This window comes from Anomaloglossus baeobatrachus, chromosome 2, assembly GCF_048569485.1.
Source record: "Anomaloglossus baeobatrachus isolate aAnoBae1 chromosome 2, aAnoBae1.hap1, whole genome shotgun sequence".
NCBI lineage: Eukaryota > Metazoa > Chordata > Amphibia > Anura > Aromobatidae > Anomaloglossus > Anomaloglossus baeobatrachus.
In genome coordinates, this window is record NC_134354.1 from 181,559,985 (window position 1) to 181,581,484 (window position 21,500).

At 41.3% G+C, this 21,500-nt stretch overlaps 1 protein-coding gene across 2 annotated transcripts in view; it reads left to right on the forward strand.

Annotated features, from left to right (window-relative positions):
• Positions 1-3,970: 3,970 nt before the first annotated feature.
• SRPX (sushi repeat containing protein X-linked) overlaps positions 3,971-21,500 on the forward strand; it is a 237,066-nt gene continuing 219,536 nt past the window's right edge. For both annotated transcript variants that reach the window (XM_075333515.1, XM_075333516.1), the window contains exon 1: positions 3,971-4,259. In XM_075333515.1, coding sequence (XP_075189630.1) covers positions 4,193-4,259 — 67 coding nt within the window. In that variant the 5' untranslated portion in view covers positions 3,971-4,192. The remainder of the gene's footprint in view (positions 4,260-21,500) is intronic.

Sequence of the window (21,500 nt, forward strand, 5' to 3'; positions counted from 1 at the left end):
CATCACTTTGTACAGACAGTCTATACACAGCGAGAAGCAGAGAGTATTGTGAGCTCTGCTACATCGCACTGTACAGAGCAGAGCTGACAGTGAGGGTATGACTCCTGCAGTCTCGCACTGGCATCACCCCGCAAGGCTTGACAATCTCCGGACAGGAGCGCCTCAGCTGCATGAAAGTATATACAGCTGACCCACTCCTGTGGGGAGATTGTGCGATGTGATGCGACACTCGCACAGTGGCTGTCAAAGTTCAGCTAAAAGGACCTTTGGTGACATCATAGTCATGTGACCAGTCTGTAAGCCAATGTCTGTACAACTTTCACACCAGACTTGTCACATGGCTATGACGTCATTGAAAGTTCTGTAAGTCAGTGCTGCTTACCGGTGGCACAGCAATGATCGGACACGGAAGCAGGCGCAACCGGGAGACAGAGTCTGCAGGACACGTTGCGGGACCTGTAAGCATAATGATAATGTTTATTATTAACTATATTCTTTATTTTACAGCCCCCCCTCCCCATCCCATAACTGTAAAGCCTAAGATCGGTGATCGGACGCAAGATCGTCTTATCTCGATCCCGATCTCGATCTTTACAAAATGATCGGGCAAGGTTTCCCGATCCCGACCATCGTGGGGATCGCCCATCACTAGACTTGGCATCACTTTTAAGGCCAACTCAGACAGCTATGTGCTTAATGAACTCCAAACACTGCAAACAGGAATAGATCCCATACGTATTGTTCCTCTAACCACGGTAATTGCTTAGCATGAAATAGAGTAGTAATACCTACCACAAACATATATTCTACGTCAGATAATACAGGATAGAGAACTAAATAATGTGAAAAAGTATAAATTAACATTAGTTGACATTTATTCAAATAGACAAAAGGTAAAAACAGAGGTTACAGAACAGAAAGTGCGACAGAGCAAGCAGGAGACAATACAATGTAAGTCCAAAATAAATACCGGTATGTATGGAAATGTATACTATTAAACCACTAAATTGCTAGAAAAGTGCCATACACAAGTTGTAGAAACCATCAGCCCATAGAAAGTAGAACGAAATGGTAATCTAGAAGATACAGCTGAAATCAGATATTTCCATCTACTATCTAAAAAACAAACATTTGCATGTAATCAGAATAAACCTTTTCCGTTTTAGGTCAATTAGGAACCAAAATTATTTATATTTGCCAAATGTCAGAATAATGAGAGAGAGAGAATATATTAAGGCAGCATTTTTATTAGTTTCTGCAAAGTTAAAAGTTTACATACGGTACATTTCATTATTATTTGATACCATTGCCCTTAAACTTTATGACTTGAGTCAAACGTTTTGGATCTCCTTCTCAGGCTTCTCACAATACTTGGTAGGAATTTGGGCCCATTCCTCCTGACAGAATTGGTGTATCTGAGCCATGTTTGAAAGTCACCTTGCTCACACCTGTCTTTTCGGCTTTGCCAATAAATTTTAAATAGGATTGAGCTCAGGGCCTTGTGATGGCCACTCCAAAACATTGACTTTATTATCCTTAAGCCACTTTGTAACCAGTTTCTCAGTTCGCTTCAGGTCATTGTCCATTTGGAAGACCCACTTCTGCCAAAGCTCTAAGTTCCTGGCTGATGTCTTGAGATGTTGCTTCAGTTTTGCCACATAATCTTTTTTCCTTATCATGCCATCTATTTTGTGAAGTGCACCCATCCTTCCTGCAGCAAAACAACCCCATAACATGATGCTGCCACCCCTGTGTTTAACAGTTGGGATGGTGTTCTTAGGCTTCAAGGTTTCCCCCATTTTCCTACAAACGTAACCATGGTCATTTTGGACAAATAGTTAAATTTTAATTTCATCAGACCACAGGACATGTCTCCAAAAATTAAGGTCTTTGTTCCTGTGTGCATTTGCAAATATAAATCTGGCTTTTTCCTGGCAGAGCGGCTTTCAGCCCATGTTGATACGTTGATACAGTACTCGTTTCACTGTGGATAATGACACAATCTTACCAGCTTCCGCCAGCATCATCATAAGGTCTTTTGTTTTTGGGTTGATATGCACATGTCTGACCAAAGCACGTTCACCTCTGGTACACAGAACTCATCTCCTTCCTGAGCGGTATGATGGCTGGACATTCCCATCCTTTTTGTACTTGAATATAATTATTTGTACAGATGAATGAGGCACCTTCAGATAACTGGAAATTGCAAAAGAACCAGACTTGTGCAAGTCCACAATTTACTTCCTGAGATCTTGGCCGATTTGTTTTCACTTTCCTATGATGCTACACAAAGAAGCAGTGTGTTTCAAGTGTGCATTAAAATACACCACAGGTGTGTCTCTAATTAACTAAGATGTTGCCAATAAACCTGTCAGAAGCTTCCAAAAACATGACATCATCATATGTACTGTCACATATTGTTTAAAGGCATAGTGCTCTTTGTGTATGTAAACTTTTGAATTAAAAAAAAAAACCAAGACAGCCAGCTAAACTCAAAATGGCATGTATTATAAGATGTGCACTGCACTAAAAATTCCAAACTGTACTATTATAAATTTAAGATTTGTGGCAAAAAAATTGCAATTTCCTGAGCTACCCCGCCACGTCACGGCAAATCTCTTTGGGGCAGTCCTACTCTAAAATATTTTTATATAAAATGTGCCTTACGGCCTCACATATGAAAAAGTAGAACTGTTTATAGCAGCGCTTAACTGGTGCTTTTCAATCCCGTACCCATGACTGAATCATGGCTGTGGACATGACATGCCCAAGCAAATACTGCATGAAATAAATAGCATGTGGACAGGGTTTGATGGCTGAATGTGAACAGCCACCAATTGCTAAAATTAAGACATGTGGAAAAACAAACCAAATTGAGGTACACGGCAAGGTGGGGGTCAGCCACTGACCAATTTCAAATCTCCACTGTTCGCCATCCTCCTGCCACTGTTCGTTATCCTCCTTTCTTGATTGATGTGATGACGCCTCAGTCATCATCTTTGTTGCAATTTCAAATCTCGTGCCTGTGCAGTTATGTTGGCTCGCGCAGGTGCAATTCGCTCTGCCATATCGCGGGCAGAGCAGAAAACTGCCCTCACGTGCGCCGGTGAGCTAAATGCGCATTCGCGAGATTATGGTCGGGTACGAGGATGACGCTGGTGAGGTCATGCACAGCGCCGACCATAATCTCACACCTGTGCATTTAGCTCTCCGGCGCGCACGAGGGCAGCTATGTTTTCTGCTCTGCCCGCGATATGGCAGAGCGAACTGTGCCTGCGCGAGCCGACATAACTGCACAGGCACAAGATTTGAAAATGCAACAAAGATGATGATGGAGGCATCATCACATCAATCAAGAAAGGAGGATGGCGAACAGTGGCAGGAGGGGGGACAGGAGCAGAAAATAAGCACGCCCATCTGAGCCCCACAGGTAATTAGCATACGGAACGGTCATGTTTTATAAATTTATTTTTGGGGTCTGCAAGGGGAGTGGGGGAGCAAGGTACACCTTCATAGAATGCAGCCCAGGAGCTGCAGGAGGTAAGACTTAGTTTAATAATGAAAAATCTGGTGACAGGTTCCCTTTAAGTGTTATGCATTGTCCTTGATCATGATGCTTGTGACAATCTGACGCTAGAACATACAAAGTGGGATAATACATAAACATAGTGATTAATTATTGTAAATCTCTGAATATTTAAAAATTATGTCGCTAGAAAGAATTTTCTTGTGTCTGGCATGACTCCAACCTAAACATCCTCTGAAAACTATGTCTGTGCACAGACCTGGAGGAAATAACCCCCCTGACGTTCATCAATGCAACCATTAAGAAATATATCCCTGCCGACACGACAAATCGCTTGCATTTCATAACTATGTTCGTCCATAGTAGGTAGAAGGGGCTTCATTCAGCTCATTGGCTTGACTTTGATCAAAGCAAAACTTAAGGAATAGCTCTGGCAAAGGAGTCTTATAGTACATTTGTGTAGGGAATCTGCTGTGTCCAATAAGGGATTGCTGTACTCCCCCCTTTTTCCTGGCTGACTTTCAGTTCTCCAAGGAAAAAAAAACTTGCGGTATCTTGCTTCTTGCCTGAAGCTTAAAAACTGTAGAATTCTTTCCCCTCTGTCTGTGTCTTTCTGCTTCCTTTCCCACTTAATCTGCGTCTTCAGGAGGACTTGTTGTTAAAGCCATGGGGACCTCTTTGTACATACTTTGGCTGTTCACTCTGAATTTGTACCTGGCAAGCGGATATGAAGGTAGGGCTACCGGGAAGTTGTGTACTTTATTGCTTCTTGGGGTGATTTCTAAATACTGGACAGAGTTTGCTATATCTACTGATAGACCTTTTACCTTTGTTAACCTGTAGGGTTTTTTATCTTTTTCACAAACTTGATCATACTGCTGTTCCTGATCCCACCATTCTCGTTAGGTTTGCTTAGTAGTCGTCCTGTTTGTTTTGTGTCTATGTGTAATGGTCAGGCATTCCTTCATTGCTGTGTTAGCGACTAATATGTTGATTTTTGACAGTTAACTCATCTAACCGCAGTCTAAGACGTGTTCTGACTCTTCAGTTTCGGAGCTGGTAGGGGTAAATTATTCTACCAGATACTAATGGCATGCTGGGAGTTGTAGTTGAGTTTTACATGTAAGACATCAACATAGATATTGCAAGTCATGCAATTTTGCTCTTAAACTGCAAAGAGAACAAAAAGTAAACCATAATTGATCCAGAAAAAGACAATATTGTTCTTCTGTTATCGGAGTTTTTCCCAGGACTGCAGGTAAGAGGCAGCTTCCAGTCATGGCACTGCATGGTAATGCTATTTCCAGAGTTGCCTCGAATTACTATACTTTCTACGGATTTATACAAGAAACAATCCAGTTTAATGTCCCCCTTAAACTGTGCCTCATTTGTGTATGTCATATGGTATACAAATGGAACTACACAAGAAACTAAAGCCATATGCTTTATAGCCGACTCCAGGGAAAAAAGCCATAATTGCATTATAGTATCTGTCAATCCTCAGAGTTTATTAGGGAAGATACAATTACATAAAGAAAATAATTGATTCTTCCCATAAAGTGACTTTACAAGGAAAAAAAATCTTACATCTTTTCTGGTATTAATAGTGAAAGTTTAGACACTTTTACAATGTATTACAGTAAGCTCGTCAATGCAGTAATTTCACTATTGAATTTCCAGTAACCATATATTTCAATGGGAGAGATCATTTATCTGGTAGTGAAGAAAGTGCCTCGGATCTGTCAGGTTGAACGTGCATTTTGATCAGCCAAGAGCAAGATATAGAGCAGGAGGAGCGGAGCAGATTGATATATAGGATTGTGGAGCAAGATTCAGCATCACCTGTATTTTATGTATGAATATCCCTGCTTATTCTGGGCTTAGTAGTCCAGTGGGCGGTGGTTGACAGCTATCTCTATCGGAACATTTATGCAGAGGTATCTGTTCATCATCGGTTAAGACCACCCACTAGAGACCTAGGGTGAGCCCAAAATCAGAAGGGATATACATACAGAAAGAATAATGTATACTGAATCTCTTCCCACAATCCTATATTTATATGATTTATTATGTTTGCTTATGTAGCACCAAAATATTCCACATATTTTACACTCACTGTCTTTACTGAGGTTCACAATCTAAACTCGATATCAATATGTATTTAGACTGTGGGAAGAATCTAGAATACCCAAAGGAGAGCAAATATGGGGAAAACATACAACCTCCATGCAGATGTTGTCCCTGCTCAGATTTCCGCAGAATACCAGCAGACAGAATTTTCATGGTGACTGAATATTTTTAAAGAGTCTTTTCCATCACTGAATGCTGTGACATATTACTAGGACATTTCATAATATTCTAATGAGTGTCGTTAATTTACATTATACTCTCTTTGCCATTTACCTCCACTTCAAGCACAATTATTTTTATACACACCCGCTAAATGCAACCAATGTCTTTCTGTAATAATGCTTTGGGTGTCTATGTAAGAACAATGATGGGAAAAGGAAATTAAGCCAGGATTTCAGATTCTGATTAGAAGCAAAAATTATTCCATTACCTTACAGCATACAATCCCTGACAGATGTTCTGTCGCTTACCCATGATATGTAAATAAAAGCTTATAACTTGACTTTAAATTCATCCATTGGTTTTATAAATTACTCTTTTGAAAGCTGAAACACTCCCAAATTTGGTTTAGGTTATGAAAATAAAGTTGCTGCAAAGCTGAAATATTGATCATTTAATGAACACAGAAAGGTCAGATTTTGGCAAGACAAAAGTTCTGTTGACTTGTCATATAATGCACCCAAACCTAGTTTACATCCTTCCTCACCTGTGCTCACTAAATGATCGGTTAATTAGTGGGTGTGTATAAAAAGAAACCCAGGACCCCAGACTTTCACTTGAACTGCAACTTGTCCTCTGACAACATGCCAAAAATCCACCCTGCGACCAAAGCCTTGATTATCAAGAGGCTGAAGACAAGATCCACTGCAGAGGTGGCTGGTAACTTTAATGTGTCTCAGCGTCAACTACAAAGAATTAAAAAAAGATATGAAGAGACTGGAGATGTTTTTGACTAGCCCAGGTCTGGCAGACCTCGCAAGACAACTGCTCAGGAGGAACGTTTGTTGGTTAGAAAAGCCAGCCCCTCTTCCACTGCAGCAGAGCTCCAAAAGGCCTGGTCACCTCAAGTCAATGTGTCAACTAGAACAGTTAATAGGATTCTGTCTCGAAATGGCCTCCGTGGTTGAATCAGTGCCCAGAAACCAGCACTAAACAAAAGGCACTTAAAAGTCTCACAGCCTGCTATACAGATGGATGCTGGAAAAGTGGTAGAAGGTGGATTTCTCTGATGAATCTTCAGTTGAATTACATACACCACAGCCACTGCAAATACTGCAGGGGACATACTGGAGCCCATGTGGATCCAAAATACACCCAGAAAACAGTTAAGTTTGGTGGTGGAAAGTTCATGGGCTGGGGTTACATTCAGTATGGGGGTGTGGAAAACATTTGCAAGGTGGAAGGCAATATCAATAGCCTAAAATATCAAGAGGTATTAGCTACCTCTTACATTCCCAATCATAAAAGGGGTCAAATTCTGCAGCAGGATGGTGCTCCATCTCATACATCCATCTCTACAACAAAGTTCCTCCTGGCAAACAAGATCAAGGTGCTCAAGGACTGGCCAGCCCAGTCACCAGACATGAACATTATTGAGCATGTTTGGGGTAGGATGAAAGAGGAAGCTTGGAAGACAAAGCCAAAGAATCTAGATGAACTCTGGGAGGCATGTAAGACTGCATTCTTTGCTATTCCTGATGACTTCATCAATAAATTGTATGAATCATTGTTGAACCGCATGGATGCAGTCCTTCAAGCTCATGGAAGTCACACAAAATATTAAATATGGCTCTAATAGCACCACAACTTCATTCACCAATGTTATGCAACATATCTTTGTATTAGAAGTTAGTTATTTGTTTGAATTTCACATTACTTTCTGTGGGCAACAAAACTTTTGGCTGGCTAAAATCTGACCTTTCTGTGTTAATTAAATGATCAATATTTCAGCTTTGCAGCAACTTTATTTTCATAACCTAAACCAAATTTGGGAGGGTTTCAGCTTTCAAAAGATTAATTTATAAAACCAATGGATGACTTTAAAGTCAGGGTATAAGCTTTTATTTACATAACATGGATAAGCGACAGAATTTCTGTCAGGGACTGCAAGATGATGGATGAAAATTGTGAAAAAATGTTTATCTGCATATTTTAAAAATATAAATCTTAAAATTTGATGTGCATTTGTATTCAGTCCCCCACGCCCCCGAGTCAATACTTTGTAGGACCCCCTTTTGCTACAACTACTGCTGTGAATCTCTTGGGGTATGTATCTACCAAATTTGCACATATAGAGACTAACATTTTTGCCCATTCGTCTTTGCAAAATGTCTCTAGCTCCGTGAGATTGGATGTAGAGCATCTAGGAACAGCAACTTTCCGTCTTACCACAGATTCTCAATAGGATTTAGGTCTGGATTGTGACTGGACAATTCACACATGAATATACTTTGATCTAAACCATTCCATTGTAGCTCTGGCAGTATGTTAAGGGTCGTCCTTCAGGAAGGTTAACCTTTGCCTCAGTCTCAAGCCTTTTGCAGTGTCCTGATTTTCTTCCAGGATTGCCCTATATTATATATATACAGTGCTGTGCAAATTAATTGGGACAAAGCAAAAAACACATATTTTTGAATATTTAATAATAAAATGTTATAACGCAATGTTACATACCAATTTTAGTACGAAATATGTCCTCCTTTAGCAGATATGATATTTTCAATGTACCATCAGCTGTAAAAGAGCCCCAAAACATCTGTATTTGAGGGTGTTTTACAGTTTGTTGAATATGATCAGCTCGCAATGGTTCATTTTTGCTTCTAACAATACTTGCTCTGTACTTTTGAATGAAAAGATGGGTTTCATTAATGAAAATTACCTTTTTCCACTGGCTAGTTATCCAAGATTTATATTTTTTGCCCATGCAAGTCGTTTTGCCTTCAATGGGGATGTCAGAAGTTTTTTCTTTACTGGCTTTGTTGCCCTCCGACCAACTTCCAGAAGCCTGCGCTGTACAGTTGAATCGCTAATATCAATACCTGCAGAGACCAAGTCTCTTTGGAGGTCTTTTACTTGTTTTTCTTGCATTAATTTTACTATTTCCGATAAGTGTTTTATCAGCTCTTTGTGTTGTTTTCCTTTTTCTTCCATATTTCCCTTTTCGTTTTGGAGAAAACGATCCAGTCTCATTTGTGTGTGAATTATTCTTGAAACGGTAGATTTTCCAATACCAATAGTGGAAGCGATTTCTCTTACAGTCAGACTTGTATGTTCATTAAGAGTAATAATTGTAGACCTCTTCCGTGGAGTAACATGCATTTTTACAGGCACGAATCACACTGGGAGAAAAACTACACTAAACCACTCGTCAAAGAAAAAAGCTCTCAACTGAAGCTGAGGGGGCAGCTAGCTATTATTTTCTGACTAAAACCAGTCAAACCACATTTTGTTACTCAAGGTTGTACACTCACATCTGTTCAAAGCAGTTAAAACTGCTTTGAATCACTGACTAGTAACCAACTTACAATTTTACTTAAAAAATGCTTTGTCCCAATTAATTTGCACAGTACTGTATGGATATATATACAGTTAGGTCCAGAAATATTTGGACAGTGACACAATTTTCGCGAGTTGGGCTCTGCATGCCACCACATTGGATTTGAAATTAAATCTCTACAACAGAATTCAAGTGCAGATTGTAACGTTTAATTTGAAGGTTTGAACAAAAATATCTGATAGAAATTGTAGGAATCGTACACATTTCTTTACAAACACTCCACATTTTAGGAGGTCAAAAGTAATTGGACAAATAAACCAAACCCAAACAAAATATTTTTATTTTCAATATTTTGTTGCGAATCCTTTGGAGGCAATCACTGCCTTAAGTCTGGAACCCATAGACATCACCAAACGCTGGGTTTCCTCCTTAATGCTTTGCCAGGCCTTTACAGCCGCAGCCTTTAGGTCTTGCTTGTTTGTGGGTCTTTCCGTCTTAAGTCTGGATTTGAGCAAGTGAAATGCATGCTCAATTGGGTTAAGATCTGGTGATTGACTTGGCCATTGCAGAATGTTCCACTTTTTTGCTCTCATGAACTCCTGGGTAGCTTTGGCTGTATGCTTGGGGTCATTGTCCATCTGTACTATGAAGCGCCGTCCGATCAACTTTGCGGCATTTGGCTGAATCTGGGCTGAAAGTATATCCCGGTACACTTCAGAATTCATCCGGCTACTCTTGTCTGCTGTTATGTCATCAATAAACACAAGTGACCCAGTGCCATTGAAAGCCATGCATGCCCATGCCATCACGTTGCCTCCACAATGTTTTACAGAGGATGTGGTGTGCCTTGGATCATGTGCCGTTCCCTTTCTTCTCCAAACTTTTTTCTTCCCATCATTCTGGTACAGGTTGATCTTTGTCTCATCTGTCCATAGAATACTTTTCCAGAACTGAGCTGGCTTCATGAGGTGTTTTTCAGCAAATTTAACTCTGGCCTGTCTATTTTTGGAATTGATGAATGGTTTGCATCTAGATGTGAACCCTTTGTATTTACTTTCATGGAGTCTTCTCTTTACTGTTGACTTAGAGACAGATACACCTACTTCACTGAGAGTGTTCTGGACTTCAGTTGATGTTGTGAACGGGTTCTTCTTCACCAAAGAAAGTATGCGGCGATCATCCACCACTGTTGTCATCCGTGGACGCCCAGGCCTTTTTGAGTTCCCAAGCTCACCAGTCAATTCCTTTTTTCTCAGAATGTACCCGACTGTTGATTTTGCTACTCCAAGCATGTCTGCTATCTCTCTGATGGATTTTTTCTTTTTTTTCAGCCTCAGGATGTTCTGCTTCACCTCAATTGAGAGTTCCTTAGACCGCATGTTGTCTGGTCACAGCAACAGCTTCCAAATGCAAAACTACACACCTGTAATCAACCCCAGACCTTTTAACTACTTCATTGATTACAGGTTAACGAGGGAGATGCCTTCAGAGTTAATTGTAGCCCTTAGAGTGCCTTGTCCAATTACTTTTGGTCCCTTGAAAAAGAGGAGGCTATGCATTACAGAGCTATGATTCCTAAACCCTTTCTCCGATTTGGATGTGAAAACTCTCATATTGCAGCTGGGAGTGTGCACTTTCAGCCCATATTATATTATAATTGTATTTCTGAACATGTTTTTGTAAACAGCTAAAATAACAAAACTTGTGTCACTGTCCAAATATTTCTGGACCTAACTGTATATATATATATATATATATATATATATATATATATATATATATATATATCTCAATCTTCCCATCAACTTGAACCAGCTTTCCTGTCACCACAATGTTTAACAGTAGGGATGGTGTTTTCAGAATGATGTGCAGTGTTAGCTTTCTGCCACACATAGCATTTTGCCTTTAGCTCAAAAAGTTCTACTTTAGTCTCATCTGACGAGAACACTTTCTTCCCATGACAGCATTGTCCTCCATATGGCTTTTTGCAAACTGCAAACAAGACTTATGGCTTTCTTTTAAAAATATCTTTCTTGTTGGCACTCTTTTATGAAGGCCAGATTTGTAGAGTATGCGACTAATAGTTGTCCTGTGGACAGATTCTCACACCTGAGCTGTGAATCTATGTAGCTTCTCCTGAGTGACCATGGGCCATTTGGCTGCTTCTCTAATTAGTGCTCTCCTTGCTTGTGATGACAGGTTAAGTGGACAGCCATGTCTTGGTTGGTTTGCAGTTGTGCCATATACCTTATATTTGTGGATGATTCATTCAACAGTGCTCTGTGAGATGTTCAAAGCTTGGGCTATTTTCTATAACCTAACCCTGGTTTACTCTTCTGCATAACTTTATCAGTGACCTGTCTGGTGTATTCCTTGGTTTTCATGATACTTTTTGATGTCTAATGTTATCAAACAAACCTCTGAGGCCTTCACAGAACAAGTATAATTATACTGAAAATAAATTACACAGATGAATTTACAAATTAGGGGACTTTTGGAAGCCATTAGTCACTCACTGTTTTATTTAGGGTATCAGACTATAGGGGGGCTTAATACAAATTCTTGTCACAATTTTCAAATTTACATTTTAATTTTTTTAGAAAACCATGTATCATTTCCTTTACACTTCACAAATACTTGCTACTAGTGTTAGCATATCACACAAAATCCTAATAAAATACATTTAAGTGGGTGTAACGTGAAAAAATTGGAAAAGTTCACAAGGTATAAATGCTTACTTTTTCAAAGCACTGTATGTTACGGGGGGACTGGCAGATTAGGATAAAGGTGGTGAATATCCGAATCGCCAGTCGGGGTCCACCATGCTCCAAGATGGTAAAGGAGCTGCTGGCAACCCATAGGTCAGGCGGATAATACAGAGCTGGGTGGCTCCGAAATAATATGAGCCTGATCCAAGTTAAACTTCACTTGGACCAGGACTATTGTGAACCCTGTTAACGCCACAGGGTCCACACCCCTAAACCAGGAACTGCCCTGTTAGCACCACAGGGGTCCTGGGGTACACTGTCCGTGTGCGTAGGGGGCACACCAGGACAGTTGGTGCAGCAACCCAGTTAACTCCACTGGGCTGCTGCAACAGGACTGGAGTGATAGGAGGGGAAGCACGGCGCCTGACCCTAACGTACCGAGTCACAACTCTTGGCATGACAGGCACCGGACGCCTAACCCTACCTACCGCTTCCAGAACTAGTGGTTGATGCCGCAATGTGTAACTATCATGTTCATAAGAGCAAGTGCATATGTGTATCTGAAGACTGTGCACCATGGTGTGGTCTCCAGGCCCTTTTAACACCTAGGGTCCGCCCCAAACCCGGTGTCAGCCACAATGGCGCCATCAGGGGCCAATAGCGGAGTGCCACATCATCAGTGACCTCCCCAGTGGCCTATCCGGCCACCCCCTTGTCACTAATGACACAATTGCAGCATCGTCCCAAACACCCTATCAGTCATCAATACAAGATTCATTAAGCACATAAATAGCTCAATAATGTCGAGGGTCTCATCAAAATGAGAAGAACCCCTCCATTTTTTCTGGTATGAACCACTCAGAACAATACTTAAAAACAAAATATGGTCTAGAGCAAAAAACAGATAAAAAATCCAAACATATTAATAAAAATATCAAAAATGTTTATTGAGACATAAAATGACATAAAAGAAAAACAATTACATTAATTAGAGGTCAAGGAGGAGTAAAAAGTAAAAAACTCCTGAGGGCGGGAGCAGGATAAACACTAGGTAATTATATGTAAATTACCGGCCACAAGTAAAACAATGGGCATATAACAATTAGCCTATCTGTATAAATAGTTTCCACCCCATCAACAACGTAGGTGGGTACAAGGGTAACAAAGAGGTAGGGTCCAATCAGATAGTGAAGTCCTAACCCCTGTCATGCCCCATGCAGATACTTCCGCCCTTACAAGGGCAGCATCCAAGTAATGCAAGCTATCCTGGATAAAAAAAGGGACCCACCCAACGCGTTTCCCTCTCAGGTTTTAAATAGAGAGTTCATCAGGAGAGATAAATTAAATCAACAGCCTGTAGTGGCAAGTATAAATCACCTCAAGGGTGACTAAAGAAATACAGCCTGCAGTGGCAGGTATGTAAAATTGCACACCACAGTGGTCAGATGTGGTCAGATGTGCTGTGCTGTGGTCAGATGGTCAGCGAGAGGGAAACACGTTGGGAGGGTCCCCTTTTTCTATCCTGGGTAGCTTGCATTACTTGGGTGCTGCCCTTGTAAGGGTGGAAGTATCTGCATGGGGCTCGACAGGGGTTTAGGACTTCACTATCTGATTGGACCCTTCCTCTGTGTTACCCTCGTATCCGCCTGCATCATCTTTTGCTGGCGATTGGTCTACCCGATGTGAAGATTTGTGTGAGATCTATCCTTTTTATATTATATTATATTATTCTCGTGTTTTTCTATACGTTATTCTCGTGATTTCTGCACTGTTTTTTGCACTGCACTTTATATACTGATTTTAAAGTGTTCAATTAAAGGTTATATTTTAGTCCTTGCTTTGGTAGGATTACATATAGTGATATCCATCATGAACAAAGGCATGATACCTTATTCTGAAAAGCCACCTGAAAGGACAGGTTTTCTTTAAGCATTTAGTCTTTTTAAAATGCTATGATTAATAAATAAGATTCATGTATATAGAGGTATGTGATGCCCTGGCAAAACCAGGTAGTCACAAATAGGCCCCCGCATAACACCTTCCCTCACTAGGAAACACACAGCCAACCGGAATCCCTAGTCACCCCCACCTTAGGGAAAGATAGACAAACCAGTGGGCATGACCAGGCGGTTGGGACACGCCCACCCGGGGGTCCAGACAGCCCGGGCCAGGAAAAACAGTAGTTGAGTTTTGGAGTTCAAGTTGGAGAGCAGTGTGGGCTGGAGCTAAGTGTAGCTCCAGCAGCAGAGTTCAAGTTGAACGGTACCAGGGTAGGAGCCCTGGTGCCACTGACTAGGAGGCAGATGGTGGTCTCCGTCAGCAGGAGACAGGAAGATGGCTCAGCAGAACCGAGGTGGATCGGGACAGGGTTGTAGCCCGCCGGTACCGACACGAGGAACCGACCCGGAAACCGTAGCACAAAGGGGGGTACTCGGACCCTGAAGCCAGAACCGGAAATAAGCGGACTGGTTAATTCACCGATTGAGGCCAGGACTAGAGGGTCTGTCCCACCCAAAGTCCCTCAGAGAAGACAACAGCCCACCGATAGGGATAAGAGGTCACCGCCAGGGCCCATAGATCCCACGGGCCAGCGTCTGCGGGCACGGCTCCTTAGGCCACATCCAGGCGGGAGCGGACTACTGAGTTTCACGCTAGGAAGTCCACCTTACACAAAACAGTGCAGAGAAAAGGATAGAGACCACCAGCCAGGTGGGGGACCCGAATGCAACCGGCCGCGACACCGGCCACCATCACCTTGGTTTACCAGAGACTTGTGTGGTTTATTAACTGTGAGTACATCAACACTCCCTGCGGTCGCTATTCCCTACACAGAGACACCGGGTCCTGGGTGGCGTCACGGACTTACTAAGGCCTAGCCCGTACATCTACGTCCCCCCATTTATTCGGCGTGTTCGCGAGACCCCCGGGTCTGGAGACCCTCGAGCCACCACCCCAGAAGGCTCGGACCCGAGCAGCGCCGGCTGCTGGAACGGGGGCGGCACAGGTACAAAGCCATATACAAAGAAATGTTATGCATTTTGTGCTGCCATTTCCTATACATAGCTCCATTTTCAGAAATATGCGAATGAGCTTTCACATATATTTCATGTATAACATTTGTTCTGGAAAAACTCAAAGCGATCTATCATATCATGAGTTCCAGTTTATATGCGCTGTGATCAGAATGGTTTCAATTTTCTTTTGGCACATGGAGCACATTAACACAATATTATTATATGTCATCCTAAATGTAAATTTGGCAGTCCATTTCACTATGGAATTTTACTTTTGGATCACTTATTATTTATTTATACCCTTCCAAAATGTTTTGTGGAATACTGAGAATGTGGACGGGAAAAAATTCACTGTTGCTAACTTGGGGGCATCTAAGGAATAGCTGCACAATTACTGGCAAAATAATCTACAGTATACTGTATAGGACAGTCATCTATTGCAAAGGGGTGAGGGGCAAAGAGGGAATTACCTAACTTTACTAGTGCATCACGTACTTTGTATTATAACAGTAATTTGCTCTATTTGTGTAGTACAGAGAAGATCATCTATAACACTGACTAAAAGTAATCGGTCAGGCTTTTCATCCAGACCAAACGTGGGCAGCATGAGTGGCAGCAAGACTTACAGTTATATTATTGACTGGCACCAGGGAAGATACAGTATAATTTAATGATCTGACCGGGGAGCATAGCTGGAGACCTGATTAGTCCAGCACGGCCACTGGCTGGATCTTATGGACATCTTCATAGATATTAATGGAGAGGGTAGACTGATATTACCATTTAAATTAATTTCCTACATACCCTATATGGATAAGGTATTGGGACCCACTTCTTCAATGAATTCAGATTTTTCATTCAGTCCCATAGCCAGGTGTATAAATTCCGGCCCCAGCCACACAGTCTGCTTTACAAATGTGTGGGAAATGGTGGGTTGTTCTAAAGACCTCACAGAATTCGAGGGTAGTACAGTATGAGGATAACACCATTGTAACAAATCATTTTGTGAAATGTCTTCCCTTTTTAAATCTTTCACCTTCATCTGTGAGTGATATTTTTAAAAAGTTTAAATGTTTAGGAATCGCAGCTTCTCAGTCATGAACTTGCAGGTAGTCACGTAGAGTTAGAGAGCAGCATCACTGGGAGAATAGGCACATAGTGCGTAAAAGACGCCAATGCTCTATTCACTCAATAACTGCGGAGCTCCAAACTTCCATCGGCATTAACATCTGCATAAAAACTGTACGCTGGGAGCTTAATGGCATGGTTCTCTAGCTGTATACAAGCCTTACATCACTAAGCATTGTATCTGGTGGAGAAAAGAACACAACCACTGGACTGTGGAGCCAATAAAATATGTTCTGTGAAGTGATGAATCACTCTTCTGTGGCTGGCAGTATGATGTAAGAGTTTTGGTTTGGCAAAGTTTGGTGGAGGAGGGATTTGGTTTATTTTTTCAAGGGTTGGTCTATGTACCTTACTTTCAGTGAAATTAAATCTTAAAGGTTTACCATACAAAGATATTTTGGACAATTGTATGCTTCTACTTTTGTGTGAACAGTTTGGGGAAGGTCTTTGAATGTGAACTAACATGTCGAGAAAAAGGATCAAAATGTTTTGAACTTTTGACTTTCAGGCACCATATCTCACCATCCAGTACAGCTTTGAATGTAAGGGGTACTTTGCACACTATGACATTGCAAGCCGATGGTAGCGATGCCGAGCGCGATAGTCCCTCCCCCCGTCGCAGCTGCGATATCTTGTGATAGCTGCCGTAGCGAACATTATCGCTGCAGCAGCTTCACATGCACTTACCTGCCCTGCAACGTCGCTCTGGCCGGCGAACCGCCTCCTTCCTAAGGGGGCGGGTCGTGCGGCATCACAGCGACGTCACACAGCAGACGACCAATAGAAGCAGGGGGGCGGAGATAAGCGGGACATAAACATCCCGCCTACCTTCTTCCTTCCTCATTGCAGCCGGGACGCAGGTAAGGCGATGTTCCTCGCTCCTGCGGCTTCACACACAGCGATGTGTGCTGCCGCAGGAATGAGGAACAACATCGTAACATCGGTCCTTTCGAAATTATGGAAATGACCGATGCTACACTGATCATATGATTTCAACGCTTTTGCGCTCATTAATCGTAGTAGAAAGGATGCACATACGCCGGATGTGCGTCACTTTCGATTTAACCCCACCGACATCGCACCTGCGATGTCGTAGTGTGCAAAGTACCCCTAAGACTATGGTATAGACAATGATCTTGGCTATCTCATACATAAATTTGACTTGCAACTATTTAGCATATGATTAGTTATTCAGATTATTGTCCCATCACTGTATTGTTACTGTTTTGCTACTGGTGGTGAATTTTTTTTTTCTTTCAAAAAGTGTTGGCACACTTGAAGTTGCAAAAAGGGACCATTTTTGGAATTGTGTGAAATTACATTGAGAGTTAAAACGGTAATAATGTGTTGAGCTTTTGACTTTCAGGTTCCATATCTCATCATACACTACAACTTTGAGCATGAGACTTAACTTCATTTTATAGATAATCATCTTGGCTATCTCATACATAAAATTGACTTGCAACTATTTAGCATATGATTAGTTACGCAGATTCTTGTCATTTCACTGCATTGTAACTGTTTTGCTTTTAAAATTCTAAATTGACATTTTTATTATTTGCTGGTATTTTGTAACACTGCTTGAATCCTTCTAGGCATGCTCAAAATCTGATCGCAGGCCTCTTCACATTCCCAATGTTGGTGCATACGGGTCGACTCACTGTATATAATATGTATATAGCTTTTTCTCAACTCCCGCACTGTAAGGGAATGTCTAGGGTGTGACAGGATGGCATGGGTAATAGGGGGAGGACAGTCCCAGGCACAGGAGAATATAGGTTAGGGAAATTTCTGTTTCATGCACAAAAGGAAGTTTTGACAAGTAGTGAAAGGACCAATAGAGTCAGATGCAGCGGAGTGGAGTAGTGTGGTGTGGAGGAGTCAGGCAGAGAGAAGAGACAGGGGAGAAAGAGTCAAGGAGACTGAAGTGAAGTGATAGCTCCAGAGTTACAGAAAGTAAAGCCAGAGGGAAAAGAGGAGAGCCTCCCTTTTTAGGCCAGCAGCCTACGGGGTCACTGGCACAGCGGGAATAAAGACTAATAAATAATAATAATAAATGCCCCGTGTCTGTAGCGTGCAGTTTTAACAGTAATATCTAAAAAAACAACCTAATAAATATGGTCTTGGAAAAAAATGAAGGTACCCCTAGAAAAGTTTGAAAATCATTTGACTATAGGAACGCTAAGGTGTGTCCTGTAATGAGCATCACAGTTGTCTACAAATTTAAAGGGTGAAAAGTAGTCACTGTGCTGTTCGGTATCATGGTGTGTACCACATTAAAGATGGACCAAAGAAATCTAAGGGGAGTTGTCTGTAATCCAATCTTTAAATGACAAGTCACTGATGAGATTTCAAACAGAGGAGGCAAGTTATTCACAGACCTGAGGCAGGCAGATGGGCTGGGGAATTACAGAAAGGGAGAAAACCCATTGAACAGATCAGCCCCTGTGCACCAAAATCTAATTCACCAGAGGTATCAATTTAAGCAGTATTAAAGCAAGATAAAAGATTCTTATATTGAAAATTACTTTTGTCAGGTTCAATCTGTTTAATTGACGATTATGTGTTTTTCTTACTTTAACAGAAGGGTACCAACAATTTTGTCTATGTGTGTTCTCCTTCACATGTTCGTATAAAAAAAACATGCGTGCAAAAAACTGAACCGGTGTCATCAGTATTTTCAATCTTATAAAGACTAATAAAAATAAAAAAACTTTAGTTGGAAATATGATGCACACCTGGCCATAAGGTTGATGGTGCTCACTAAAGTAGGGTCAATCGGGCTCAGCTACTATGCGTCTAATGATGAATTCATCCCCAGCTACTGTCCATTGCTCTTCTCCTAGAACAGAACAGGAAAAGGTAAGGGTTTAGAAGTTTTGTGAACACAGCCTTAGGCCCCCTTCACATGCACGTGTCTCTGGTACGTGTTTGGCAGTTTTCTCACGTACCGGAGACACGTAAACACGTAGACCTATGTATTCCTATGGTTTTGGACGCACGTAAGTATTTGCGCACAGAACGTGTGTCCGTTCCGTACTTACATGTGTCCTTATGTTTCTCATGCCGACATGTCCGTTTTCTCTCCGGCATCACGGGTGTCACACGGAACGCAAACGTGTCACACGTAACACACACGGACCACTCGTATGTGTTCCATGTAACACGCACCGGAGAGAAGACATGTGTCTGTGAGAAAAAAAACAAAACATTACTCACCTTCTCCAGCCCTGCTGTTTCTGCCGCTGCTGTCACTTGCTGCCGACCGCCGCTCATTATGCTAATTGAATATTCACTTCACTGCAGCTGGAAGCTGCAGCAGCGGGGAGTCGGCAGGACCGGAGACCAAAGTTCAGCACCACAGACAGCGACGCCAGGGACAGGTGAGTAGAAAGTTCCCGTTCTCTGTGTGTTATCACAGATAACACACGGAGAACACACATAGCCCATAAACATGGGTCAGGCAGGGCAAAACGCACCTTTGACACGTCCGTGAAAAACGTGCATGGTTTTTAACGGATGTGTGAAAGAGGCCTTAGAGATTGGCCATCACTTTCTTACATTTTCCTTATGTGGCTAGGGAAGATTGAAATGGTATAACATGGGGACACGGCCAATGGGCATGACCCAAGGCTTGCAGAGGCGCACTGAGGACATCCCATGGTGTGTCTTTGTTTCTCTTTAATAGAAGTTTGGAGGTATGTCATTGTGGTCATATAATCCACCCTTGGTTGTCTATCATTAAGGCTGGTAACCAATTATTTACTGAACAGTATATTGTTTATCTATTTATTTCAATTAGGCATTCATTTGATAAAACAATGGACATAACTTAATACCACTCCATTACTAGGTATCAACCAATTGCTTGTAGACTGGGTCTTTATCTGTAGACTTGAGTTTTCATCTCTGAAGACCCAAACATCACACCACCCAAATAATAAACTCCAAAAGAATGAGAAACGTACCAACAGAAAACTGCTATGGGATACTTGGCCCTCATTCATGCAGAGGACGGTATTGGTTGGCTTGATGCCATACACATATACAGAGGTGTATGTGCCTCATGTCTGTGGAGGATTCTGTGGTTTGTCTAATATGAACTACTGTAGCTTCCTACAGGAGAGTTAAGGTCCATATTCTTTCCCATGTAACGTTGCCCTTAAACATGTCTCCATACACTGCTAAATGTATTTACTGAAAGCAAAAATCTAGCCTGTGCGTTCTTGAAATAAAGATTTTCAGAACATTCCAGTGAATAATAAGAAGAAACTCTAGGATACAACAGCTTGTGGACTGTAAATGTTGGAGGTTTTCTAGTCTAGTCATCCAAAAATACTCAGAGAATAATAAATGATAGTGATAAATAAGGGGGTCGAGCAATACAGTATATTACTCATGGATACACTGTGTGTCCATCAGCTGAAAACAGACATCTGTATTTGATTACATTTATTAAGCACATTGTAACTATTCATAGACGAACTCTGAATTTTTACTTCTGGGACTATTGGTTAAATAATGGTGCCGTGAACAATTATATATAGTATATTAAAATATGTTGGTTTTGCACAATTTCTACTTATCACTGTAATTACTAAGTATTCATTAATTCCCAAAAAGATCACTGTGGCTTCCATCACAACGCTTAGAATGATTCAATTAAAATCTGGAGCAAATAGCTAAGCACAGTAGTAATAGCTTGCCAAGTTGTTTTATTTGTTTTGGCTGCTGAGAAAACCCCTCGCGGTAATTTTTGGCTTGAGGTTATGTTGGAAGATGTCGTTAAAGTGAAAGAAGGAATTTCCAATTTGTTACTCAGTAGCAGACTATATACACATGCTAAGAACCATTAATTATATCCGTGCATGCTAAGCATCGCAAAGTATAAACACTGAGATAATGATCTAATCACTGCTTATTGCATGACTGCTATAGGAGTATATACCGTAGTATGTGTAAAATATGTACTGTATGTTAATGAGATATTCCATTTTCTTCAAGTAAAAAGGTGTAAAAAGCATTAAACCTAGATTTTCCCAGTACCATTATCATTTTGAAATGGAAACAGCGGGTCAAATTGCTACACAGGGCATCAGTATATAGTAATATAGTATAGAGGGGAACAACAATAAAAAAAAGAGAAGTTGTTGTTCTACAAATTACCTATTTTTGTATACAGTGATACTCGTAACCAGAAAGTAATAGCTGTAAAAAATGAAAATTTACAGTGAATAATGCAAAGCATGGGTAAGCTCATAAGTAGGTTCTCAGATCATGGGTAATAGATAACTAGCAGAAGCGTAATGATCAGTCACAAAGGTCACAATTTTGACCAGGCCTGGGGGGTACAGGGGCACTTTGACCCCAGTGTGTGCTTCAACTGAATGTGCATTTGGGGATGCACATAAAGCTAAAATGCATTGCAGCACAGAGACCTGTCGGGTCCCTGTGCTGCAATACAAGCAGTATATACCAACAAGGGTGCCCAGGATAAG